This window comes from Ceratotherium simum, chromosome 11 (genome assembly GCF_057802395.1).
Source record: "Ceratotherium simum simum isolate JZ-2026a chromosome 11, ASM5780239v1, whole genome shotgun sequence".
NCBI classification, from domain to species: domain Eukaryota; kingdom Metazoa; phylum Chordata; class Mammalia; order Perissodactyla; family Rhinocerotidae; genus Ceratotherium; species Ceratotherium simum.
This window is the reverse complement of record NC_141910.1, coordinates 38,607,822-38,635,331: the sequence shown is the minus strand read 5'-3', so window position 1 is coordinate 38,635,331 and position 27,510 is coordinate 38,607,822. Positions and strand designations below refer to the sequence as shown.

At 40.3% G+C, this 27,510-nt stretch overlaps 1 protein-coding gene across 1 annotated transcript in view; it reads left to right on the top strand.

The window, feature by feature from the left end:
• The first annotated feature begins 17,829 nt into the window (after positions 1 to 17,829).
• The window catches only part of SLC3A1 (solute carrier family 3 member 1), a 38,921-nt gene continuing 29,240 nt past the window's right edge, over positions 17,830 to 27,510 (top strand). The window contains exons 1-4 of the mRNA XM_087436826.1: positions 17,830 to 17,889; positions 21,892 to 22,353; positions 25,324 to 25,503; positions 25,651 to 25,805. Coding sequence (XP_087292952.1) covers positions 21,924 to 22,353; positions 25,324 to 25,503; positions 25,651 to 25,805 — 765 coding nt within the window. The 5' untranslated portion in view covers positions 17,830 to 17,889; positions 21,892 to 21,923. The remainder of the gene's footprint in view (positions 17,890 to 21,891; positions 22,354 to 25,323; positions 25,504 to 25,650; positions 25,806 to 27,510) is intronic.

Below are 27,510 nucleotides of genomic sequence, written 5' to 3'. Positions count from 1 at the left end.
AGCCAAACCTTTGTTTCGGACTGCAGTGCTCGGGAAGTCAGGTGGAGGCCTGGAAGCCAACGCCCTCCAGTCTGACCAACTTTCTTAAAGCTTCCCTCTTTTCCTTCTCTGTCTCTCTCTTTTTCATCCTCTTTAGCAGAATTTTTCTCTCCTCTGGTTTCAGGGGCACTGTGAGCCCCTGGGTCAGTCATTAGCCTAACAGTCTTGTTTTTCTGGTTTTGGAGAGTCCACATTCCACCCCTGGGAGCTCTCCTCTGGTTTCCAGGCCTGATCACCCTGGCAACCCCAAGTGAGGTGCCTTCTCTTGGCCGTCCTGGTTTCTGGTTTCTGTTAATCTGTTTGGGCACCTGGAGTGATTCCAGGCTGGCCCCAAATCAGTCATTTGACTGACAATCTGGAACCCTGTTTTGTCTCCTGTCAAGAACCTGTTGAATATTTTGAGCGCCTAGTGAGTCAGTTATGGGGACAGGAGACCTGTAATTTATTCTGTAAACTGTCCTGCTGGGGTTGTGTGCCCCAGCACTGGGACTGTTGTTCGTGTGACCCTTATCTTGATAACCCTTGGGAAGAGGCCATAAGGGAGAGGCCTGATCACCTCTTTCCCTTCTTTGTCTCAGTTGTCATCTCCTCTGTTGTTATCAAGTCGAAGTTAAGTTCAGGCTGGACCTGAGCAGAACCTGGGCCTTCTGTAAAATTGAAAACTTGAAAACCTTTTGCCAGGAACTTAGCTTTCAACCCCGGCGTTGGGAGCTGAGGCCCCCAGCCAGCTCCAGGCTTTTGCCTCTTGCCTCCCTGGCTTGCCTTATGCTGGCCCAGGCTGAGTGGGACTTGACTAAATCTTATAACTATGTTGACGCCTGCAGTTGGGCTCTGCACTCTTCTCCAATCTGCTGTCAGTGGGACACCGGCTTCACCGCCATGGGGAATGCCCCAAGCATCCCTGGAGACTCGCCCCTCGCGTGCGTTTTAACTAATTGGAAACACTTTCAATTGGACCGATTATGCCCCAGAAACTCCATCGTGTAGAAAAATTGAGTGGTTTCTCTGTGCCTTTGTGATATAGTTGGACAGGTAGATCAACCTATAATGTCATTTCAGTTACAACCCAATTTCTGAGAAATCAAGAGCAATTGTCCTTAAAAAATCCTTGCAAGACTGGAAATGCAGCTCTAGAGCAGTTCAGGTTCCACCCATTTCTCTTATCTCAAAGAGCTGGCAAACCCTCCAGGCACTATCTAGGCCATCACTAATTCCTAGAACTGAAGGAAAAAAAAAAGGAAAAAGGCCAGAAAAATGGCCATAAGAGCCCGTTTGCCAAAAATCGAGCATCTTGAGTGTCTTCTCCATGAGTGTCTTCTCCATGAATATTAGTAAAAAGGGCTTAAAAGAAAAGTTGGATTCATAACTAGGGAGCCTTTGTATTACCGTACCTGATTCATGGCAGTAGTTTTAAAACAATAGGTGTGGAGACTCTGTGTATGTATGTTTATATATATGTTATATATGTGTGATATTTTATCTCCAGATGGTGTAATTTCTTTTCTTTTCTTTTTTTTTTTTTGAGGAAGATCAGCCCTGAGCTAACATCTATGCTAATCCTCCTCTTTTTGCTAAGGAAGACCAGCTCTGAGCTAACATCTATTGCCGATCCTCCTCCTTTTCTCTCCCCAAAGCCCCAGTAGATAGTTGTATGTCATAGTTGCACATCCTTCTAGTTGCCGTTTGTGGGATGCGGCCTCAGCATGGCCCGAGAAGCGGTGCGTCGGTGCATGCCCGGATCCAAACCTGGGCCACCAGTAGTGGAGTGCGAGCACTTAACCACTAAGCCACGGGGCTGGCCCCAGATGGTGTAATTTCTAAAGAGCCCTATTTAATTGGCTTAAAGTAAGTGCTTACGTAAATTATTTCCTTTTTTTTTTTTTTTTGTGAGGAAGATCAGCCCTGAGCTAACATCTGCCAATCCTCCTCTTTTTGCTGAGGAAGACTGGCCCTGGGCTAACATTCATGCCCATCTTCCTCTACTTTATATGTGATGCCACCACAGCATGGCTTGACAAGTGGTGCATCGGTGCGCGCCCAGGATCCGAACCCGCGAACCCTGGGCCGCCGCAGCGGAGAGTGTGCACTTAACTGCTTGTGCCACCGGGCCAGCCCCTTACGTAAATTATTTCTAAATGCAACTAACCCAAATGTCTTTCAACTTAATGTGATAAAATTAATCTTTGGTAACTGAAAGCTTATTTAAGATTGTTGGTTTGATTAAAATGAACATGTGCTCAGAGTTATCAACATTGGATATGATGCAGACACGCAGCCGTATTCTACATTTATTGGTCAAATGAGCTGATGTTATCTCTATTACAAAACTGGTTAACAAAAATAATAACTTAAAATGATGGCTAATTTTGCCAAGTGTCTCATGAAGTTTTGTAGGCAATCTAAATAATTATTGGGAATGAGTAAACTAAATATATATGGAAAAGATAAAAGTGTTGGGTGAACTTTTTAAAATAATGATGTGTTATGGCATGTATATTTAAGATAACTTCCAAAATCTCTCTGGTAACTTGAAACTTTGAAGTTTTGCTAGGTAGACTTGAATGATAAAAAAACTCATTGAATATCTGGGTCATTTTTCAAATAAGATAAAATACTGAAACATTATCACTAAACATGTCTAAGTTTATCGACTTTTAGCTTCTTATTACAAAGAAACTAAAAGATGTTTGGGTATATTAGTAAACATGTCTTGTATTTTCATTAAAAGATTGTACTACAAAGTAGCATTTTCTAGAAATTATAAAAAAGTATTTATAAATTTGCTAAGCCACAGAATGCTAATGTAAAGGACAGATCATAACTGCTTACTTTTTAGTTTTCACTAAGGTCTATAAGGGTTAGAAATTCTAATTAATATAAGTAAATAAGTTTTAGCATAAAAAGTAAGCTGTTGCAAAAATTAAAATTTGGTTTTCTTTCTCTTAAAAGGGATAATTTTCTTAAACTCTTAGTTTGCTCTTGATAAAGAGGTTATAAAAGGTTTTTCTTTACCTTTGAGTAAGTCTACCTAAAAGAAAGAAAATCTATGTTTTCTTAAAATAATTTCCTATATTCAAAAGGACTGAGGTCTCTCTATTAAGGTTTTTTTTGACTCTTTTAACTCTCTATTTGCCCTTGACTGTTTCTGTTGTTACTTTGATTGAGTGGATAACTGAGCATTGTTTCACAGTGAGCATTGTTTCCTATTTTACCAAGTGTTTTAAAACTTTTTGATAGGGGCTGGCCCCATGGTGTAGCAGTTAAGTGTGTGCACTCTGCTGCTGGCGGCCGGGGTTCAGATCCCGGGCACGCACCAATGCACCTGCTTGTCAGGCCATGCTGTGGCAGTGTCCCGTATAAAGTGGAGGAAGATGGGCACAGATGTTAGCTCAGGGCCAGTCTTCCTCAGCAAAAAAAAAAAAAAAAAAAAAGAGGAGGATTGGTATGGATGTTAGCTCAGGGCTGATCTTCCTCACAAAAAATATATATATATTTTGATATTTTTCACAAACTTCACCCCCTGCCCCACAAAAAAAAGAATTCAAATCCTGAATGAAGTCTTTCTTTTGACCTAGAAGAAGGAAAAAAATTTTTTCTTTTAGAATTTTCAGAGGGCCCCTGGGACTACTCAAAGAAATTTGTTCTCTCCTCCTATAAAGAGAGAGATACTAAACTAATTAGGTTTATATGGTATGTTAAATTATATGGGAAGCATAGTCAAATAAGTGATGATAAGCTCTCTTAGGTGGTATATGTGGGTAAATGTTATTGATATAAATGTTTTAAAAATTATATAACATTCCTAGGGCCGGCCCCATGGCTTAGCAGTTAAGTATGTACGCTCCGCTATTGGCGGCCTGGGTTTGGATCCCAGGTGCGCACTGACGCACCACTTGTCCGGCCATGCTGAGGCCGCGTCCCACATACAGCAACTAGAAGGATGTGCAGCTATGACATACAACTATCTACTGGGGCTTTGGGGAGAAAAAAGGAGGAGGATTGGCAATAGATGTTAGCTCAGAGTCAGTCTTCCTCAGCAAAAAGAGGAGGATTAGCATGGATGTTAGCTCAGGGCTGATCTGCCTCACACACACAAAAAGTTATATAACATTCCTAAAATTGTGATCTGTCCTGCTTGTCAGCCATAATTCTAGTTATTATCTTTAAGTGTTGTATGTCACAGAAATAGCCAAGTTTCTTTGTCAATTGTCCTTTTTGAGTCTTTTGTCATTTGCAGATAGTTGTTGTTTTACTCTGACGCTTTTGCAAATATGTTTCATCTTCAGAGAGATTCACGGAAAGGACTCTGACACTTTCTCTAGAATGCAGGTTTCTGATAAACTTTCAGATCATAAAACTGAACTGGGTAAAAAATTACAGAACTCTAATGGAGAAACCGATGGCCTTATAAAACTGCTAACAGAAGATTAAGATCATGAATCCCTTATACAGGACTGAATGAACTGATGAGGATGATTATAATTATATGACTTTTCATTTGAGATATTGCTGATTTTTTTGACGTTTTGTTTTTTTCAGATTTAAGGAAAACTTTTTCTCTTTTCCTTAAGCTAACTATGACATAGCAATTTGGTAAAATTATACTTTTGTAAGCAGAATGAAAGATGTATTTTTTCCCTCCAGAATTTGGAAACTCCTAGTGAGTGAGCATTGTTTTCATGGCAGTATAGTTATTTGCATAAGTTCAATAAGAATCTGTTCTCCTTATAACAGGACACAGTTGGAAACATTGGTTATATTACCAAGGCTTTGACTGGAATATCATATTTGAGAGAAACATGCAGACTCAGATATGACAAGACAGCTTTTGAGGAACAAAGATCGACTTTATGAAATAAAGCCACTTGGAAATATTGACCTGATACCTTACATACAGGCTTCCCAGAAACCTTACCAGATAAGTAAAGAAGGTCACTTCTCTGGCATGTGTCTGGAACCTCAGAATATTTTGTGGACATCAAGAAAAGAGAGGAATTCACCTAAATCTGTAGGTATTGCATGCAAAGTCTGATGACAAGTCCTTGGCTTGGCTTTCCTGGCCTTGAGAGGCCTTTAAAGTTCAATCTGAGAGTCCTTATAAAAAGTTCCAGCAAAGCAGATTTGAAAGAACCTATATAATCAATTGCTAGTCTTGCTGTACTTATGTAAATAATTGGGCTGAGTTTATTGAAACTAGACTTATTTTGCAAACCAATGAGTCTTAATTGGCTATCTTTGGTAAAAATGAGGGTAATTTTAGAGAGAAAAATTATGTTTCAATAGAAACTATAGTACACATTCATGGATATTAGGTTCTAGTTCTGATAATTGTCTTTGAGGTTTTGTTTTATTTCTGTTAACTGGACTAGATCCTGAATTCTTCTAGTCTCCTGAAATATCTGGCTACGAATCTCCAAACTAATGTTTTCAATTTTTTCCATCATTTTCATTTTTTAAAAAATTTTATTTGTTTATTTTTTCCCCCTAAGCCCCAGTAGATAGTTGTATGTCATAGCTGCACATCCTTCCAGTTGCTGTATGTGGGATGCAGCCTCAGCATGGCTGGAGAAGCGGTGCGTCGGTGTGCACCCGGGATCCGAACTCGGGCCGCCAGCAGCAGAGCGCGTGCACTTAACCGCCAAGCCACAGGGCCGGCCCATCATTTTCATTTTGAATCTTTGAGAACTGAACCTGCCCTTTTCCTGAAGCCCTGCAGACTGAAGCTGGACTACTTGATATAAACTTAAGAGAAATTCATGTCTGTTGCTGTGTAAGCCACTCAGAAAGATACCTGAGCGCCTGATGACATCGTCAGATATATTTCAAGCTACAAAAGATGCTTCGACTCTGACATCTAGAAATCTTTTTGGCCGGCTGCTCCCTGGGCTCAGAAACTCGTTTATAATTTGCTCCCACCATTAGCTTTGTTTTTCTTTTTGTTTCGCTAGAAATGACTTATGTTAATAACTCATGGAAGGTTGAGACCAACATCCGGGAAATCCATGAACAAGCGTCCTGGCTTCACTGATATAACCAAGAAACAGACCCCAGTTGGGCCTGGTCACTGATCAAGGGTGCCCTCCCATCCCCCACCTCGTTCTTTCCCTTCTTGGGACCCCTGGTAATCATCCTACTTCTATTAATTTTGGGTCCCTGTCATTTTGTGTGTGTGTGAGGAAGATCGGCCCTAAGCTAACATCTGCCAATCCTCCTCTTTTTTGTGCTGAGAAAGATTGGCTCTGGGCTAACATCCATGCCCATCCTCCTCCACTTTATATGGGACACTGCCACAGCATGGCTTGACAAGCCGTGCGTCGGTGAGCACCCGGGATCCGAGCCGGGGAACCCCGGGCTGTTGCAGCGGAGCATGCACACTTAACAGCTTGTGCCACGGGGCGGCCCTGGGGTCCCTGTCTTTTTAACCTTCTTGTCAAGTTCGTGTCCTCTAGGCTCCAACAATTCCATGTTAAACTGATGGTCATGCAAGGATTCCAGCCACTTCCAATGACCAACCCACCTGGTCCTCATTCTCATTCCTACCAGACCCTGCAACAAGCTGAAAAAGATTTTTACTCCTCCTGCAAATAGGGTCCTCTTCTCAACACTCCTTGTCAGCAGGAAGTAGCTTCAGAAGAAGAGACCTTTGCCCATGGTCCTTAAGATTAAGGAAAATAAAATCTCTCAGGGGGGAATGAGACAGGAGCCAGCCTAACAAGACAGGATCATCTGCAAGGCCTCTGGCCCCAAAAAATAAGGCCCCTAGCCAATTGGCAAGCTAAGAGAATCAGATAGAGACCACCAAAATCCACATTCTGCAGCCTCGGGACTTTCTTGGGCTTACACATGTGCCCCAGCACCCAGGAGTCCACTGAAGGTGACCTTAGCTCCATTACCATACTAAAAATCACACCCAGGGGAGCTAGCATGCTAATGATACATGCAACGCATGTGGTGGCATGTTGAACAACAGCACAAGTGCAAGAAAAACCCCGCCTCTACATGCCATGACAAGGCACTCCTCCCCAGCCTTTGCCTAATAAAAAGCCCCACAATCCCGCTCCCTAATGAGCTGGTCACCTGCCCCTTTCCTTTCCGTACCAGCTCCCTTGTGCCTCCCTTGTGCATGAAGTAATAAACTTTTACTTTTATACTCCTGTTTGTTGTCTCTCTTGATTTCTATCCTGGGGGACAACAAGAACCCAATATACTGGTAACACTTTGATCTAAGATTATGTTCTTCCTACATGTTTTGGTGTTACAGTGTCGTTCATATAATAAGATATTGAAAGTAGATTATTATTATTATTATTTTTGGTAAAGAAGATTGGCCCTGAGCTAACATCTGTTGCCAGTCTTCTTCATTTTGCTTGAGGAAGATGCTCCCTGAGCTAACATCTGTGCCAATCTTGCTCTACTTTGTATATGGGTTGCCACCACAGCATGGCTTGATGAGTGGTGTGTAGGTGCATGCCTGGGATCCGAACCCACAAACCCTGGGCCACTGAAGCGGAGTGTGCAATCTTAACCACTATGCCACCAGGCCGGCCCCAAAAGTAGATTATTTTTTAATATCCTTATAGAGCAAAATAAAATGTTGGTACCATATTTTAGTTTTCAATTTTTTTTAAAAATTTTCCTTGCTTATAAAATCCCAAAGTTTGGGAATCATTGTTCTAATTACACACAAACTAGTAGGTTGAATATTTATTGTTTAGATCACAGATTTTTTTTTTTTTGGTGAGGAAGACTGGCCTTGAGCTAACATCTATTACCAATCCTCCTCCTTTTTTTCCCTTTTCCTCCCTGAAGCCCCAGTAGATAGTTGTATGTCATAGTTGCACATTCTTCTAGTTGCTGTATGTGGGATGCTGCCTCAGCATGGCCAGACAAGTGGTGTGTTGGTGCGTGCCTGGGATCTGAACCCGGGCCACCAGTAGCGGAGCACGTGCGCTTAACCACTAAGCCACGGGGCCAGCCCCCGGATTTTTTTTTAATTAAAAAATTTTTTCAGTTTAAAAACCTCTGGTCTGTAGATAAAGCCTGGTATAGAGAGAGCTAAAAGTTCAGAAACAGCAAAGACTGAGAGTATTATGCAGTCATACAGTGGGCCCTTTAAAGAGATTAGGGGTGTGTTGTACAGATCCTCTCAGTCAAACATGGATTTGAATTAACTGTGCTCACATAAAATTTGGGAAATTTTACATATTAATACAGATTTCTAGCTTCTCTGGAAAAATAGATCTGTCAATCTTGGTTCTTTGTTATTGTTGGAGCTGAGTGGCTACTGCCCCTTGAGGCAGGGCATGAGCCTTCTGGTTTGCGACCATCCCCACCACTTTCTCTTTTGTCTCACCCTGCCCGTTTGGCTCATTTACGTGTACCATCTCAATCCTGTGGGCTTTTGCACTCATAACCTCATGCAAGTGCAGTCCAGGTACCACAGCACTGGCATCATCTGGGAAGTGATTAGAAATGCAGAATCTCAGGCTCCCCCCAAACTCTACTGAATCAGAATCTTCATTTTAACAAGATCTCCAGGAGTTTCATATGCAGATTGAAGTTTGGGAAGCCTTGCTGTAGATGAGCTCTAAGGTCCTTTCCCCAACAAGATTCTGAATGTTGACCGTGGGCAAAGCCCTAGACTATTCACTCTGGTAATAGTTACAGCTCTCAGTCATCTAGGGTGGGAGGACCAAATGAAATCATATATTAAAATAACTGCCATTATAAGGATGAATATACAAATGAATAACACAGAAAGAAGTTCTGGGAGGGCTTGATCCGTGTCCATGGGAGAGATATTGGTGGTGAGGGGAGTGGATGGAGCAGGGCCTGTAAGAGAGGCAGGAACAAATGTCCAGGATGAAATGTTCATAGTCTACAATGAGGGAACGATGAGCATCACTGGTTGACTGGAGCAGAGGGCCTGATATGGAGATACTAAGAGAGAAATAAGATTAGAAATGTAGCATGGACGTAGCTTGTAGCTTAAACTTCTAGGCTAAGATATTTGGACTTTGTTCTCTTTATAATGAGAAGCCATTGACAGCTTTAGGGTTCTTTTTTTTTTTGGTGAGAAAGATCAGCCCTGAGCTAACATCAATGCCAATCCTCCTCTTTTTGCTGAGAAAGACTGGCCCTGAGCCAACATCCATGCTGATCTTCCTCCACTTTATGTGGGACGCTGCCACAGCATGGCCTGACAAGCAGTGCGTTGGTGCTCCCGGGATCCGAACCTGGGCCACCAGCAGCGGAGCTCGAGCACTTACGCACTACGCCACGGGGCCGGCCCCTTTAGGGTTCTGATGAGAGTGTTCTGAGGAGGTTAATGGTCTGACAGATTGTGCAGTGTAAGTGGGCTTTATTTTATTTTATTTTTATTTTTATTTTTTTAATTTTATTTGTTTATTTTTCCCCCCAAAGCCCCAGTAGATAGTTGTATGTCATAGCTGCACATCCCTCTAGTTGCTGTATGTGGGACGTGGCCTCAGCATGGCCGGAGAAGTGGTGCGTCGGTGTGCGCCCGGGGTCCGAACCCGGGCCGCCAGCAGCGGAGCGCGCGCACTTAACTGCTAAGCCATGGGGCTGGCCCAGTGGGCTTTATTTTAAAGAGAGATTCACGATGGTTTTATGTATGTGCCTAGATGTGGGAAAGCAATTTCTTTAAAGTATGATACACTTAATGTCTTTTCTACCTATATTTGTTCTTCTGATGTATGTTCTCAGAGACCCTGACCCAGTGCCCAAAGCCATGCTGAATATTTCCTGGCTTTGAGTCAGGTCTTGCTAAGAAAGTGTCCATTAAAGGTCAAGGAGTTATAGAGCCTCCCCCAGGAATACTGGGTCTGGCCTGGGAATTGAAGAATTCACTCAACATCCAAGAACCACATTTCCCCAGCTATAGATTACAAAGAATGATGTTTGTGTCCCAATGAAGTTCTAACACATAGTGTTCTCAGATGACTGTAGCATTTTGAAAGTAGCATGTGACTCATGCTCTCTGAATTTGCAGCGAGACTATTCATGGCATTACAACGTCTATCAATGCTAATAATTACAAGTTTTCCAGAACAGCTCAGTGTGTCTGAATTTGAAATATTTGTCACAGGGTAGGTAACTTGGCATTTAGCTGTTGGGTGATCTTTTGCAATAGAACTTTGTTGAAGACCAGATATTATGTGGTATTGTTTCTTTTGTGATTCTGGACTTGTTTAAGAACTTCTTTAAGCATTAAAGGATTGAGACACCCTAAGGTTAAAACTTTTTGTAAATCAGCCCCATTACACTGTAGATTCAATTACGTTATTGGCCAATGATGTCACATAAGGACCTAATTATGCTTTTTTGTTTGTGTGTGTGTTGTTTTGTTTTGTAATGTCTTGTGGATTGGCCACCAGGAAGGCACAGTGGTGAAGTGTTACTATTAATAGCAATGGCTCTGGGTTGACAATGGCCACAGAAATCCACCAGCTGTGATTGTCTCAAACTTGGATCTGAGATACCCAGAAACACTTGCTTCTCATCGGGCTAAAACATCCAGCTGAGGGCTGCACCTGGTGCTGTTAGTGCCTGTGGTTACAACTCAACAGCAAAAAAATCAAATAATCTGATCTAAAAATGGGCAAAGGACTTGAATAGACATGTCTCCAAAGATGATATACAAATATGGCCAGCAAGCATATGAAAGATTCTCAACATCACTGATCATCAGAGAAATGCAAATCAAAACCACAATGAGATATCACCTCACACCCATTAGGGTGGCCACTATAAAAAAACAAAACAAAACAGAAAATAATGAGCGTTGGCGAGGATGTGGGAAATTGGAACTCTTGTGCACTGTTGGTGGGATTGTAAAATGGTGCAACTGCTATGGAAAACAGTATGGAGTTTCCTCAAAAAATTAAAAATAGAACTGCCACATGATCCAACAATCCCACTTCTGGGTACATATCCACAAGAATTAAAAGCAGGGTCTTGAAGACGTGTCCGTAGAACCATGTTCATAGCAGCATTATTCACAATAGCCGAAAGATGGAAGCAACCCAAATGTCCAACAGCTGAATGGATAAACAAAATGTGATCTATACATACAACGGAATATTATTCAGTCTTTTTTTTTCAGTGAGGAAGATTCATCCTGAGCTAACATCGGCCACCAATCTTCCTCTTTTTTTTTTTTGCTTGAGGAATATTAGCCCTGAGCTAACATCTGCACCAATCTTCTTCTATTTTGCGTGTGGGATGCCTCCACAGCATGGCTGACGAGTGGAGTAGGTCCACACCCAGGATCAGAACCCGTGAACCCAGGCCACCAAAGCAGAGTGTGTGGAACTTTAACCACTTGGCCACAGGGCCGGCCCCAATTCAGTCTTACAAAGGAAGGAAATCCTGTCACTTTCTACAACATGGATGAACCTTGAGGACATTAGGCTAAGTGAAATAAGCCAGTCCGAAAAAGACAAAGTGTTTGATTCCACTTATATGAGGTATCTAAAGTAGTCAAATTCATGGAAACTGAAAATAGAATGGTGGCTACCAGAGGCTAGAGAGAGGGAGAAAAGTTGTTGCTTAATGGATATAGAGTTTCAGATTTGCAAGATGAATAAGTTCTGGAGATCAGTTTCACGAATATACCTAACATTTCTGAACTGTACACTTAATATGGTTAAGATGGGGGCCAGCCAAGTGGCATAGTGGTTAAGTTCGCACACTCTGCTTTGGCGGCCCGGGGTTCACAGGTTCGGATCCCAGGAGCGGACCTACGCACTGCTCATCAAGCCATGCTGTACCGGCATCCCATGTACAAAATAGAGGGAGATGGGCACAGAGGTTAGCTCAATCTTCGTCAGCAAAAAGAGGAAGATTGGCAATGGATGTTAGCCCATGGCCAGTCTTCCTCACACACACACAAATAATGGTTAAGAAAAAAAAATACGTTTTTTTACCACAATTTAAAAAAATGTTGTTAGGGCCGGCCCCGTGGCTTAGTGGTTAAGTGCGTGTGCTCCGCTGCTGGCAGCGCGGGTTCAGATCCCAGGCGTACACCGACACACCGCTTCTCCGGCCATGCTGAGGCCGTGTCCCACATACAGCAACTAGAAGGATGTGCAGCTATGACATACAACTATCTACTGGGGCTTTGGAGGGAAAATAAATAAATAAATAAATAAATAAAATTATAAAATAAATAAATTAATTAAAAAAATAAAAAAATGTTGTTAAGGTACACGATAGATTAATTGCATTAGTAGCCCAATTAATGGCTTCCCTATATCCAAGTCCTCTGCCCCATAACTTCTTAGTCCCTTCACATGTGGACTCTGGGCTTGGGTACATCAAGTACAGTCAAAAAGTGCTATGTGACTTCTGAGCCTAGGTCACAAAAAAGACACAGCTTCTGCCTTGCTTTCTCTCTTCAGTTGGGACACTTACACTTGGAACGAAGCCAGAATAGTATGAGGAAGCTCAAAGTAGCCAATGTGGAGAGACTACTTGGAGAGGTCTATGTGGAGAGAACTGAGGCCCCCTAGCTGATTGCCAGCATCAGCTTCATGACAAGATATATGGATGGCAAAAAAGCACTGCAAAGATACTCGACATCATTCGTCATTAGGGATGCACAAATTAAAATCACGATGAAATACCACTACCTACCTACGAGAATCACTAAAATTAAACAGACCGAAAATAGCAAGTGCCGACAAGGGTGTGGAAGAGCCAGAACTCTCACACACTGCTGAAGGTAACGGAAAACGGTACAACCACTTTCTAAAATAGTTGGGCGGTTTCTTAAAAGGTTAGGCACACACCTACCATATGATCCAGCCATTCCACTCCTAGGGAAGAGAGAAAGAGAAAAGAAAGCTATATCCTTACAAAGACTTGTACATGATTGTTCATAGCAGTTTTGTTTATAACAGTCAAAAACTGGGGGGAGAAAACCCCAAATGTTCAGTTATAAATGGTGGTATATTCATACAATGGAATAGTACTCAGCAATAAAAAGGAATTAACTAAACAATGAGATACTGCTATACTCCTATTAGAATGGCTAATATCCGAAACACTGACAACCTTAAATGTTAGCAAGGAAGTAGAGCAACAGGAATTGTCATTCATTGCTGGTGGGATTGCAGAATGGCACAGCCACTTTGAAAGACAATCTGGCAATTTCTTACAAAGTCTTTCTTCTAGTCTTACCACACGACCTGGCAATCACATTCCTTGTTATTTACCAAAATGAGTTGAACACAGGTCCACATAAAAACCTGCACATGATGGTTTATGGTAGCCTTATTCATAATTGCCAAACTTGGAAGCAACTAAGATGTCTTTCAATAGATGAATAGATAAACAAGCTGTGGTACATCCAGACAGTGGAATTGTATTTGGCACTAAAAAGAAATGATCTATTAAGCCACAAAAAGACATGGAGGAAACTCAAATGCATATTACCAGGTGAAAAAAGCCACTCCAAAAAGGCTTATACTGTGTTATTCCAACTATACGACATTCTGGAAAACTGTAGAGACAGTAAAAAGATCAGTGGTTGTCAGAGGTTCAGGGGGAGGGAGGGATGAACAGGGATGAAAATACCATGAAGCACATGGTATTTTTAAGAAAGTGAAACTATTCCATATGACACTGTAATGATGGATACATGACATTATGCATTTGTCAAACTGTACAACACAAAGAGTGAAACTTAATGTAAACTATGGACTTTAGTTAATAATCAATTCATCAATTGTACATCAAATGTACCACACTAATGCAAGATGCTAATAATAAGGGAATTGTGGGAGTAAGGGAAGGGGGATATATGGGAACTCTCTGTAGTTTCTGCTCATTTTTCTCTATAAAACTACAACTGTTCTAAAAAAAAAAAGCTTATTAGCTTATAAAAAAGAATGAAATATTGATACACACAAGATGGATAAATGTCAAAATAATTATGCTGAGTAAAAGAAACCAGACAAAAAGTACATACTGTATGTATAATTCTGTTTATATAAAATTGCAGAAAATGCAAACTAATCTGTAGTGATAGAAAGCAGATCAGTGGTTGCCTGGGGACGGGGTGTGGGGGTGGGACCAGGGATGTAGGGACGGGTAGGAGGGAGAGAGTACAAAAGGGCAGGAGGGAACTTCTGTAAATTATGGACGTGTTCATTATTTTGATTGTGTTGGTGGTTTCATGGGTGTATATACATGTTAAAACCTATCAAATTGTTTGCTTTAAATGAGTTTATTGTATGTCAGTTATCCTTCAATAAAGCTGTTCTTTAAAGGCCAAAACCAAGCATTTCTTAATTTTCATGACATGATAGTTGTTGATGGGGCAGTTTGGCTGACCTGGGCTAGGCTCCACTGATCCCGGCTGGGCTTGCTCAAGCATCTGTGGTCAGGTGGCTGGCTGCCTGGGGACTGGCTGGTCTAGAAGACCCCGGATGGGAAGATCTCACACTCTTTTTCACATCTCCCAAATCTCTCCCACATCCTGCAGCAGGCTAGCCTGGGCATAAATCTGGTGATGGCAGCAGTCCAAAAGAGGAGCAGAAATGCACAAGTGCTTTTGAAAGCCTCTTTGTGTGTCAAGTTTGTTATTGTTTCATTGGCCAAAGCAAGCCACATGTCCCAGCCCAGACTGTTAGGGACTAAGAAATTATGGAGCAAAAGGCATGGACACAGGGATGCCATTAATTGGGCTATTAATGCAATTAATCTATCATGCACCTTAATGTTTTAATTTGTATTTCTTTAATTTTATCAAGAAGGTACTTTTATGCAATGATTTTTATGTGATATTAATTTCTTATATATAATTTGCAATCTCTTTTAATCTCTTACTGAATGTAATTTAGCTATTGATTTTATATGTTTGCATTAATTCTTTATATGTGAGAGAAAGTAAGTTTTCGTTGTGACATTTGTCACACTTTCATGTTCTGTTAACATTTCTTTTGCTATTTGTTTTGTCACATTTGGTTATAAAAACATTTTTAAATAGTTTAACTTCCGGCAAAAACATGTTTAAATATTCTCCTTGGATTTCAATGGTTATATAAATTGAACTTCTCTACCTGGGATAAATCTATTTTTCTGCTTCCTTCTAATTAGAACTGTTTTAAAAAATATTTTACTCTGGACTATATTTATAATGTTAACCCCAGAACCAAATTAAATTTTACAGTGAGGTAACAGAGGCTTAGAGAAGCTGACAAATTTGTCTAAGATCACGCAGAGGACAAGTCGGGGGGCGTGGCAGGGCTTGAATCTCCCTTCTTCTGACTTAAAATTTCACTCATTAAACTGTACCAAGGTAAGAATATTTGACTAAGTGATAAAAATCTACATTCTTGTGCAGAGCGTACTTTCCACTTTTCTCTTTCTCTTCCTCTCCCTCTTCCTTCTTCGGCATGGGGTTAGGTCTATCCATCTGTAAGTAACTATTCTTTTATTCATTTAGTAATGTATCAGGCACTGAGCTAGATGCTGGGAACTTAAAGATTACTATGCAGTGGATCCTATGCCTAGCTCCCAGAGGCTGTAAACAGGTAAATACAATATGGAAAATCCTTCTTCTATTGTAAATATTCACAAATCTGATGGGTTATATGCCACGTGTCATTTTGGTGGGTTTGCTGCTGAGTGGACGTCTTTATGATATGATGGCTTTGAAATTCATCATATATATATATATTTTTCATTGATTATTGCTTTCTATATGTTTGTTTCTTTGTTTAATTGCAGGATGTTTCTGGCTCCTGTGGTATTCCCCATTATTTTGTCATCTGTTTTCTAGATATTTTATTCTCCTTTGCTCTATTATCATGACTGTGTAACTCACTTGGAATTTGAATTTACTGAGCGAGTTTATCTTCATGATCTCTGATTCCTTGTTCTGATTATCTGAGTTAGCTCTTAAAGCTTCCTCAGTGTTCTTGTTTCTTGTTCACGTTTACAAGTTTAAACAGGAGTGTGTTTGGCTTCTACAATCAATATATCCTTTTAAGTCTCCTTGAAAGTAAGTAACACTGATACCTTTGTACTGGCTGGGAATTCTTAGTTTGTGGGTATCTTCTCCAGATTACCGCCAACTTCCTCTTCCCTCTAGTGTTTCAATACTTGTTCATTGAATCCATGTTTTCCTTCTGCTCTTCGAAGTTTGATTCTTCTCTTCAGTTTAGGTATGGGGTGTTTATAAATTTTGGGTGGCTGTTGCTAGGAGTCACCTTGTACTGAACTCTTCCACCTGCCTGGAAGTTCTAGGTAAACTCCCAACTCAGGGTTCCCTAACTTAATTTTTTTCCAATGCGGAAGAGTAATACATATTTATTACAGAAAAATCAGAAAAATCTGAAAAAGTTTAAAGAACAAAATGAGTGTCACCCATAATTTTAGAACCTAGAGATAAACACTCTAAACATATTTTCTAATAGGACTTTACAAATAGGCATGAATTTTTTTCACATAATTGGGACAATCTCTTTATATCCTGCAATTTCCCACTCAACACTATAATGTGGGATTTCTTCCATGTCATTAAAAATCTTTGAAAATATGCTCAATGACTAATATTGCATCACATGGATGTACAATAATTTATTTAGCTAGTCTTTTATCACTGAACATTTAGGTTGTTTCCAATATTTGCTATTATAAAGAACACTGTAATTAATAAACCTTATTATACATAAATTTTTTCCCTGTCTTGGATTATTTCCTTAAGACAGATTTTTTTGCACTGGAATTGCTGAGTTAAAGAATATGAACATTTTCTCCCCTCTCTTTATTACAAAAGTCATATATGCTGATGGCAAATAACTCAGTCAGAGTAAAGCGAAAAGTCAAATTCCAAGGATTATTGTCTTCATTCTCTTATTCCCAGTCTCCAGCCAACCACTAGCTGAAGGTTCAATATGCATGCACGAATGTGAGTGCCACATTTTCCCCCACAATTCTGATTATATTACACATACTGTTCTAAAATATTTCTTCCACTTCACACTATATTTTAAACATTTTTTGTTTGTCAGCCCAGATAGATAAACTCATTCTTTGTAGGAGCTATGTGGTATTCCATTGTCTGAATATGTCATAATTTATTTAAATGATTCTGTATTGATGGTTATTTAGATTGTTTCCAATTTTGTTGCAGTGTTTGTCCTTGTATATATATCTTGTTGGTTACATCACCAAGATAAATTTTTAGCAGTGTAATTTCGGAGTCAAAGGTTATGCAATTTATAGTTTTGATATATACTCCCCAATTTTTCTATACAAAGATTGCACTAGTTCAAACTCCGGCCATGAATGTATGAGTCTGCTGGTTCCCTTTATATTTTTTGATGCTGGATATTATCAAACTTTCTCATTTTTGCCATAATGGTAGTTTAAACATAGTATATCCTTTTTATTTTTGTTTCTTATTTCTTTAATTTTTAGTGAAATTTACATTTTATGTTTATTAAGCACTTGTATTTTTTTCCTGTCAACTGTTTACATCTTTTGTCTGTTTTTTTATTTTCTGGTGTTAATTTGTATAATTAATTTCTATATTATGGAAATTAGTTTGTCATATGTGTTAAAATATTTTCTTCTAGTTTGCCATTTGCCTTTTATCCTTGTGGATTGTTCTGTTTGCTTTCAATTTTTGGAATAAAATTTATCAGTTTTTTTCCTTTGTGGTGTCTAGGTTTTGTATTTTGTATTATATTTAGAGAGGCTTTCCAAATCCAAGATTATTTTTTAAAATACACAAATTTCCGTCTAGTGTTTTTTACAGTTTTATTTTTCACTTTTGAATCTGATCCACATAGAACTTATTTTGATGTCAGGAATAAGGTAAGCTATATAGCTTTATTTTCTTTTCCCACTAGTTATCCAATTATCCAACGTCAGTTACTAAATAATCTTTCTTTTCCTCACTGATGTGAAATGTTGTCTTTTCTTATTCTAAATTCACTTCTGTATAGGGGTCTAGTTTGGTGACTTCAATCTGTTCAACTGATCTTTTGACCTGTCCTTTCTTTAGTATCAACTCTTTATTTTTCTGGAGTTTTATTTTAAAATCTGGCAAGACTAGCCTCAATTATTACTCTGAAAATGTTAAAATTCAAGATATACATTGCCACATTACTTTCTAGAATTATTATGTCAATTTACACTGAACCCTTGCCAGCACTATTATCTTTTAGAAGTTCTTTGCCAGTGTAATTAAAAATAAAAAGCCTATTTATTTCTCTGATATTAGTGAGTTGATTTGTGTGAAATGTCTATCTATATTCTTTTTTCAAGTTTTCTATTGAAATTATATTTTTAAATTGCTATGAAATTTCATATATATATACATAATGTCTAACAAAATATACATACCTTTGACATTAAAAACATAAGTTCTTTGGCATATTTGTTACCAATATATTTCACAATTTGTCATATGATTTTCAGTTAGTGTGTTTTGTAATATAATAAATTCAAAAATTTTATTCAATCTTCTTCTTCTTCTTTTCTTTCTTTTTTTTTTTGGTGAGGAAGATTGGCCCTGAGCTAACATCTGGGTCCATCTTCCTCCACTTTATATGTGGGACACCACCACAGCATGGCTTGATAAGCAGTGCATAGGCAGTGCTTAGGTCCGCACCCAGGATCCGAACCTGCGAACCCTGGGCCACCGAAGCGGAGTGTGTGAACTTAACCACTACGCCACCAGGCCAGCCCCAAAGCAATCTTCTTTGGTAATTACTTTTATTGTTTAAAAAAACTTCCCACCAGGAGCCGGCCCGGTGGCGCAAGCAGTTAAGTGTGCGCGCTCCACTTCGGCGTTCACAGGTTCGGATCCTGGGTGTGCACCGACACATCGCTTGGCAAGCCATGCTGTGGCGGCATCCCATATAAAGTGGAGGAAGATGGACACGGATGTTAGCCCAGGGCCAGTCTTCCTCAGCAAAAAAAAGAGGAGGATTGGCAGATGTTAGCACAAGGGTTGATCTTCCTCACAAAACAAAAACAAAAACAAAAACTTCCCACCAGAGACAAGATAATTATTCTAGATTGTTTTTTAAAAGATTCTAGTTTGCATGTTCTGGAATTCCAAAGTATTGTTGTTATTGTCATTTTAAATAAAATGTAGAGAAGTTGAAATGGAACATTTCTGTCATGAGGGCATATTGCTATGATGTAGAGTTTTTCTGCATTTATATGATTGTACACTTAGAATTTAAGAATTTATAATTAAAAGTTATTTCTTGGGGCTGGCCCAGTGGCACAGTGGTAAAGTTAGGTGCACTCTGTTTTGGTGGCCCGGGGTTCGCAGGTTCAGATCCTGGGTGTGGACACACACTACTCATCAAGCCATGCTGTGGAGGCGTCCCATATACAAAATAGAGGAAGATGGGCACAGATGTTAGCTCAGGGCCACTCTTCCTCAGCAAAAAAAGAGGGCCAAGCTTTCTCACGAAAGGGAAAAAAGTTATTTCTTATAATTTGAAATTATCTGAAAATCATGGGTATTTTTGCACATTGTTTTTTCCCCAAATAGTAAGTGAATTTCAAGAATTAGCTCCTGTTGTGAAAATTATCATTACGTGTTTGAGATAAAGCATTTCAAGACATAAAAGTTAAATTCCTTTGATTTTTAAAGAATGCACAATATGCATAATTAGTAAAAATGAGAGATGCTGCTTATTGGATGCATTCAATGAGCTACATATCGGGATTTACTCATTTTTAAAAGTAACTTGTGCAGAGGCCCGCCCCGTGGCCGAGTGGTTCAAGTTGTGCACACTTTGCTTGGGCAGCCCAGGTTCGCAGGTTGGGATCCTAGATGTGGCATCCAAACCTCGCCAGCCATGCTATGGTGGCATCTCACCTACAAAATAGAGGAAGATTGGCACAGATGTTAGCTCAGGGCTAATCTTCCTCAAGCGAAAAAAGAGGAAGATTGGCACAGATGTTAGCTCAGGGCTAATCTTCCTCAAGCGAAAAAAGAGGAAGATTGGCAACAGATGTTAACTTAGGGCAAATCTTCCTCAGCAAAAAAAAAGGGGGTGGGATTCACTTACTCATTAATTCCACAAATATTTATTAAGCACATACTCTGGGCCTGGCACTGGCCTAGAAGCTGGAGAATCAGCTGGAAATAAAACAAATAAAATTCCGCCCTACCCGCCCACCCCCTGCAAAAAGTAACTTGTTCAAAATCAAGTAGCTCATTTCTCTGTACCATATATTGCTTCTAAGTCACTCTACAAAACAACAGTAATGTTAGGAATTCAAATAACTTTCCTCATTTAAAAGAAAAAAATACTTCTTGTTATCTGATCAAATGATTCATAGGGCTGTTTAAGTGCCATTGATTAAACAAAAACTCTGAATCACCACATTCTTTGCAGGCTTGCAGAATCTTCTAAGAAAGCACACTTAACTTTAAAGAGATTATCTCAGGGTTGCAAATGCTGTATTTTACACTTGTCAATGATTAAACACCTCTTTAGTGCTTGTATTAAGAACTGTTTACCTATAGGAAAGCACTTGAACTTGCTAGACATGAATCCTTTCTCCCCACCAGCCCCAATCTCTGGAAAGTGCTTCCAAGAATGGGCAGCCATTTCCTTTTCTGAAAATAGGAAAGAAGACTGAAGGCACCTGGGGGTGAATTGAGTGTACAAATGGGTATTTATAAGGTTTGCTTGAACTGAGATAAAATAAAATTAGCTTCAGTAACCTGGATTTGTAGGAAGAAAAGAGACCTTCAAATCAAAGAATACAAAAAAGCCTGTTTCCCCTTGCAAAATTTAGTATTTGTTTCTTTTTCTCACACCTAGCTAAAAGAAAAAATTTTAATAATTTTTATTTATTGATTGATTTTTCCCCCAAAGCCCGAGTAGATAGTTGTATGTCATAGCTGCACATCCTTCTAGTTGCTGCATGTGGGATGTGGCCTCAGCATGGCCGGAGAAGTGGTGCGTCGGTGCACGCCCAGGATCTGAACCCGGGCCGCCAGCAGCAGAGCTGGCGCACTTAACCACTAAGCCACGGGGCCGGCCCTAAAAGAAAAAATTTAAAGCTATTTTTTTTTATTGTGGTAAAATATACATAACATAAAATTTACTACATTAACCATTTGTAAGCGTACAATTCAGTGGCATTAAGTATATTTACATTGTTGTGCAACCATCACCACTATCCACCTCCAGAACTTTGTCATCATCCCAAATGTAAACTCTGTACTCATTAAATAGTAACTCCCCGGTACCCGCCTCCCCCGACCCCGCAACCCCTGGTAACTACCCTTCTACTCTTTGTCTCTATGAATTTGTCTAGGTGCCTCATATCAGTGGAATCATACAATATCTGTCTTTTTGTGTCTGGCTTATTTCACTTAGCATAATGTCCTCAAGGTTCATCCATGTTGTAGCATGTCAGAATATCCTTCCTTTTTAAAGCAGAATAATATTCCACTGTATGCATATATCACATTTCATTTGTCCATTCATCTGTTCATGACACTTGGCTTGTTTCCACCTTTTGACTATTGTGAATAATGTTGCTGTAAACGTTGGTTACTCAGTCAAGTAACATTTTAAGTTGCAGTGGAATCCTGCCTCTTCTTCCCATTTCCCTTCCTCTATGCCCCTGTTCCAGGCCAGGTCTGACCCCCTCAGTGTTGTGACTGTAGCTATATCAGCCTCAGGGGTGTAAACAGATTATTTTTAAAACCGCCTTTACCTTTACCCTTTCTTCCTGGGCTGGACTTTGTCCAGCCAGGTTTATTTATAAACCACGTAAAGCTTATTAACATGACCAAGCATTTCAGCCAGCTACCTTCCCACCTCTGTATTTCAGGAAGGCACTCCGCAAGGATAAGACCGTGAGACATGGCTGAGGATAAAAGCAAGAGAGACTTCATCGGAATGAGTATAAAGGGAGGCCAAACAAACAATGGGTTTGTCCAAAATGAAGACATTCTGGAGAGAGACCCAGATCCAGGCAGCCGGGCTGACAGCCCACACCTCACCGCCGTGGGCATCCCAGGCTCCGCAGAGCCCGACCTGAAGGACATCCAGCCCTATGCAGGGATGCCCAAGGAGGTGCTGTTCCACTTCTCGCGCCAGGCTCGCTACCGGGTGCCCCGGGAGATCCTCTTCTGGCTCACCGTGGCTTCTGTGCTCGTGCTCATTGGGGCCACCATAGCCATCATCGCCATCTCCCCAAAGTGCCTCGACTGGTGGCAGGCGGGGCCCATGTACCAGATCTACCCGAGATCTTTCAAGGACAGCGATCAGGATGGAAACGGAGATCTAAAAGGTGTGTGCCTGGAGACAGTTTAGGGCGGGGCCAGGATGACATTGGTTTATGGCTCTCTGAATCCTTGAAAACGAGTTATGCCTGAGTTGTGCGGCTAAAGCACATTCCAGTATGACTGGCATGCCAAGTTTCTCCTTGTTTATGATATTTTAAAAAACCATTCAACAGAACGCAGCAATTCTCCCCTTATGATGAAAGGCTACTTGCTGGAGGCCTTTGAACCCCCAAAGAGTTGTTTAATTTATTGCCCAGTAAGTATACGTATGCTTAATTGGTCATCAATTCTAACTTCTTACATGGAGCAAGTTTCCTCTGAAATGTTGCCTGCTTCTGTGCACTTTATAGTTGATTATCTTTTGATATAGTTTATTGTCTGATTAAATATAGTTGATGATTTATAGTTGAATATCTGATGTCTTTAAAAGGTGTAGGTTGAGTCTTTAAAGTTTAAATCTTGAGAAATGAAGGAAAGGAAAAAAGGCATAGCAGTGTATTGGTCATTACTTGAATAAAGGATTATTTAAAACAATACTCATATTAGTAAAAAAAATAGAAGTAAAAAATTATTTTTTTGAAGTTATACTAATAATTTCCTAGTGAGTTACATGTAGAACGTCCTTATAATTTATTGCTCAAACCAGGACACTTTAAAAAGTAAAATTATGCCACACAGCAGGCACAAACTGGAACCGTCCTGGGCAAACTGGTTGATATGGTCACCCTAGGTAAGGGCAATGAAAAGAAACAAATAAACTAACAAGGTAATGTTTGATGATGATATTTGGTTTGAACAAAATAAAACAGAATGATTTAATAGAGTGTGGGAAGTGGGAATGAGCTTAATCTAACTTTTAATGTTACATATAAACTCTTGAAATCTCCAACTTTCCTTAATAACTGATAAAAGGCTTTTCTTTTTTGCGCTCATATCATTCTCTCTCTTTTTTAATCTTCCTGCATCTTCACTAATCGAAATACTATCTGTCCTTCAAGGAGCAGTTCCAACCCATTTCCTGCATTAGTCTGTATCTAACTCCCCTACCAGAGCGCAGCTCCCCTCCCTAGAGCTCCCGGGGTGCTTTAGAGCTTGTTTGTAGCATCCTCTGGTGCTACCTTGGAACATACCTGCGCGACTTCCCTTCCACACCCCCTACCCCCGCATGGCCCTAGCACCTGCTGCCTTTTATGCAGTGACTGCTTAACAAAAGTGATGTTTTGATGGAATACAGCTAAGATCCCTAAACTCAAAGATATGCGCCCCCACTTCCTGGCCCTCCCTTGTAATATCCTTCGAGATAACCCCAAATTCCCAGAAACAGGGCAGCTTCTACTCAGCTCTTCATTTGTCATTTCCAATAACTTCTCCTTGAGGGACTGGCTCAATAGGTATTTGTCCTTGAGGTTGAGGGGATTTTGCTGTTATTGTCTGAGGAAACCAGGCCAGGTTTCAGTTTTTGGTGACTGCCTTCTGTCCCCTGGGTGTGGGCCTGGGATCCCTTGTTTACTTTGTGACCGTTCAGTCCCTTCGTTTTTATCATCCTCTTCCTTTGTGCCTGTTCGTAAGCTATATTGTATGGTTGTTCTGACTTAAATCAAAATCCTTTTGTTGCCGGTTGACCCTCTGTGAGTCTCACAGCCACCCATACGGAGGAACTGAGGTACAAAGAGGACAAAAATAAGCAGCCCGTTGTAAGGGAAGAGCCCAGATGCCAGGAGTCAGGTGACTGTGCTTTGGTCTCAGTGGCCTCCAGCCTGCTGTGTGATCCCTGACAGGCTCTGACTGTAGTAAGCCACATAGTGTCCCACAGACAGTTACTGGAGACTGAGTACTAGATTCAAGTCTCTGAAGCTGCATTTAGGACTCTGAACTAGAAGCAAAAAAACACGCTATCTGCTAATTATCTTACAAGGTTCCAAGTACAAAGAATTTCATTCCGGTATCTCTTCTCAGCCAAGTCTAGAATTCTCTTCTGTATGAATTCTTGGCTTCAGCACTGTCCAAAGGAAACAGAAGGTGAACCACACATATAACTGTAAATTTTCGAGGAGCCACATTAAAAAAATTAAAAAGAAACAGGTGAAATTAATTTTAATGTATTTTGTTTAATCCAGTATATCACTTCAACATATAATCAATATAAAAATATTAATAGGATATTTCACAGTCTTTCTTTTCATACTGGGTCTTCAAAGTCCGGCATGTGTTTTACATGTATAGCACATCTCGGTTCAGACTAGCACATTGCAAGTGCTAAATAGCCACATGTGGCAAGTGGCTGTCATACTGGACAGTGCAGTTTAGACCATGTGACCATCAGGGCCATGTATTAGTCTTTGTACCTTGGCACTTAGCCCACCACCCGGCCTAGATTAGGTGCTCAAAAACCAGGTGGAGAATAAATTAACAATACTGTCATCTTGGTTTTAAACACAAAATATGAACAAGCCACAGACAGATTTTTTTTAATGTTATGCATCTATGTTAAAGGTCAAAGGTTACTACTAGAAGACTAATTTGATGCTGTTTGTAGAACTAGACCTTGCTATTGGAATTTCACCCAAATTCAACAAAATTCCAAATATTTCTGTCTCAATGTAAATATTTTGATCTTAGGCATGTTCCTTTTATTTTTTTATTTTATTTTATTTTTTATTTTTTTTGGTGAGGAAGATTAACCCTGAGCTAACATCTGTTGCCAATCCTGCTCTTTTTGCTGAGGAAGATTGGCCCTGAGCTAACATCTGTGCCCATGTTCCTCCATTTTATGTGGGACACCTGCCACAGCATGGTTGTAATCAGTAGTGAGCAGCTCTGCAGCAGGGATCCGAACCCGCGACCCCAGTGCCACCGAAGTGTAGCGCATGAACTTAACCACTATGCCACCGGGCCGGCCCCGTGTTCCTTTTATTTTTGATCCTTCAACTTAAAAATAAAACTTTACTTTTCATGGCCTTGACTTTTTTCTTCAGGTATTCAAGATAAACTGGACTACATCACAACTTTAAATATAAAAACTGTTTGGATTACTTCATTTTATAAATCATCCCTTAAAGATTTCCGACATGGTGTTGAAGATTTCCGAGAAATTGATCCTATTTTTGGAACAATGAAAGATTTTGAGAATCTGCTTGCAGCCATACATGATAAAGGTAAGTTGAATGGAAGGTGGGTGGGATGGGGGTGGGGGCTGGGAAAAGCATTTCTCCAAATGCTTACTTAAAGCATTTTTCCCTTAACTGTCATATATTATTCTAATATAATCTTTTGCTAACATTTGAAATGTTTTCACCTACTAGGTTTAAAATTAATAATCGATTTCATACCAAACCACACCAGTGATAATCATACTTGGTTTCAATTGAGTCGGACCCGGACAGGGAAATATACTGATTATTATATCTGGCATGACTGTACTCAGGAGAATGGCATAACCAAACCACCCAACAACTGGGTAAGTACCAACTTGCCTGATTTACAAGTGAAAATGGGCAGATCTTCAGTGATTAAACTGGCTATTTATAAAGTCCTTTTAAGGAAAAAAAATCAACGGGTATAGTTTACAGGAAGGGGAAAAAGTTTCCCAAAGAAATAGAAATAAGGGACCCAAGCCTCCTTATGTCATTTGGATTTCTGATTTCATTGTAGAGCTGAAGTGTTCTAGCAAATGAAAACCTATACTCTCTATCAGCCTCTCCTTCCCTTCTTCCCACTCTGTCTGATTTAGACTCCATGTCCCATTAGTTCAGTAACTGTCTTGCTACTCTCCAGATCCCTTTGCCTTTCTGACTTTTGGACTCCCTTGTTCAACAAAACCCTAGCCATTAATGAAGCCAACCATCCACTTTTCTGCCTGAACCTTGGTATCCGAGACTCTGGAGACATCGCACATTCATTGCCCCCACTTGAACTAGGCCATCCAGTCTTCTCAGGAATTTTACCAAATCTAATTGATCAACTTGCCCCCCTCCTCTTCAAACATCTTACCCTGCCTCCTCCCTGTCTTATCACTCTCAGCAGCAAACTCTACTTCAAAGAGAGAACAGAAGCCCTCAAACCTGCCTGCCCCCATACCCACCCTCTTCCTACTCACTTCTTTTACAGCAGAGGCCATGTCCCTCCTGTCTAGGGGTTGCCAGATTTACAAATAAAAATCCAGGAAGCCCGATGAAATCTGAATTTTAGATAAACAATGCATAATTTTTAGTATGAGTATTGCATAAGCCATACTCAAATAAATAATTATTCATTGTTTATCTGAAATTCAGATTTAACTGGATGTCTTGTATTTTATCTGGCAATTCTACTCCTGTCCCAGGCAAGTCGTTCCACCTGCTCTGGTTCATGTTCTCTCCTGCTTTCTGTGGAGCCTTTCACTCTGGATCGTCTCTTCCCACTCCACTCTCTCCTTCTCTCTTCTTGACCTTCTCCACAAACATTTAAACAGGCTGGCTCCTGGGCATCAACTTTTAGATGACCAAGGGCATTCAAAATTGACGCGTGTCAAAGCTGACTGTGTGACCCTCTCTTCCCAGCCTCCTGTATCCCAGGTTTGGCGAATGGTACCAATATGCAGCCAGGTGAACAGGTCATCAGCAAGGCCTGGCTGTTTTACCTCCTTAATTTTTCTTTTCACCAATCTACCCACTTGTTAAAATGATAATGATATTAGCAAACATTTCCTAAATACTTACTATGTGCCAGGCTCTGTGCTAAGTGTTTTATATTCATTAATTCATTTAATCTACCCTACAATCCTATGAGTTAGATTTTAATTCCTATTTTGCAGATGAGCAGACTGAGGCAAAGAAACATTAAGTACCTTGCCCAAGGTCACACAGCTAGTAAATGAAAGGGCTGAGGACTGGATCTAGTCAGTCCAGAGCCACAATCTGCTTTTAAAAATTGCCGCCCATGGGGCCGACCAGGTAGCGTAGTGGTTAGGTTCGTGTGCTCCAATTCAGCAGCCTGGAGTCTGCAGGTTTGGATTCTGGGCGTGGACCTATGCACCGCTCATCAAGCCATGCTGTGGCAGGCGTCCCACATGTAAAGTAGAGGGAGATGGGCATGGGTATTAGCCCAGGGCCAATCTTCCTCAGCAAAAAGAGGAGGATTGGCAGCAGATGTTAGGTCAGGCTAATCTTCCTCGCCAAAAAAAC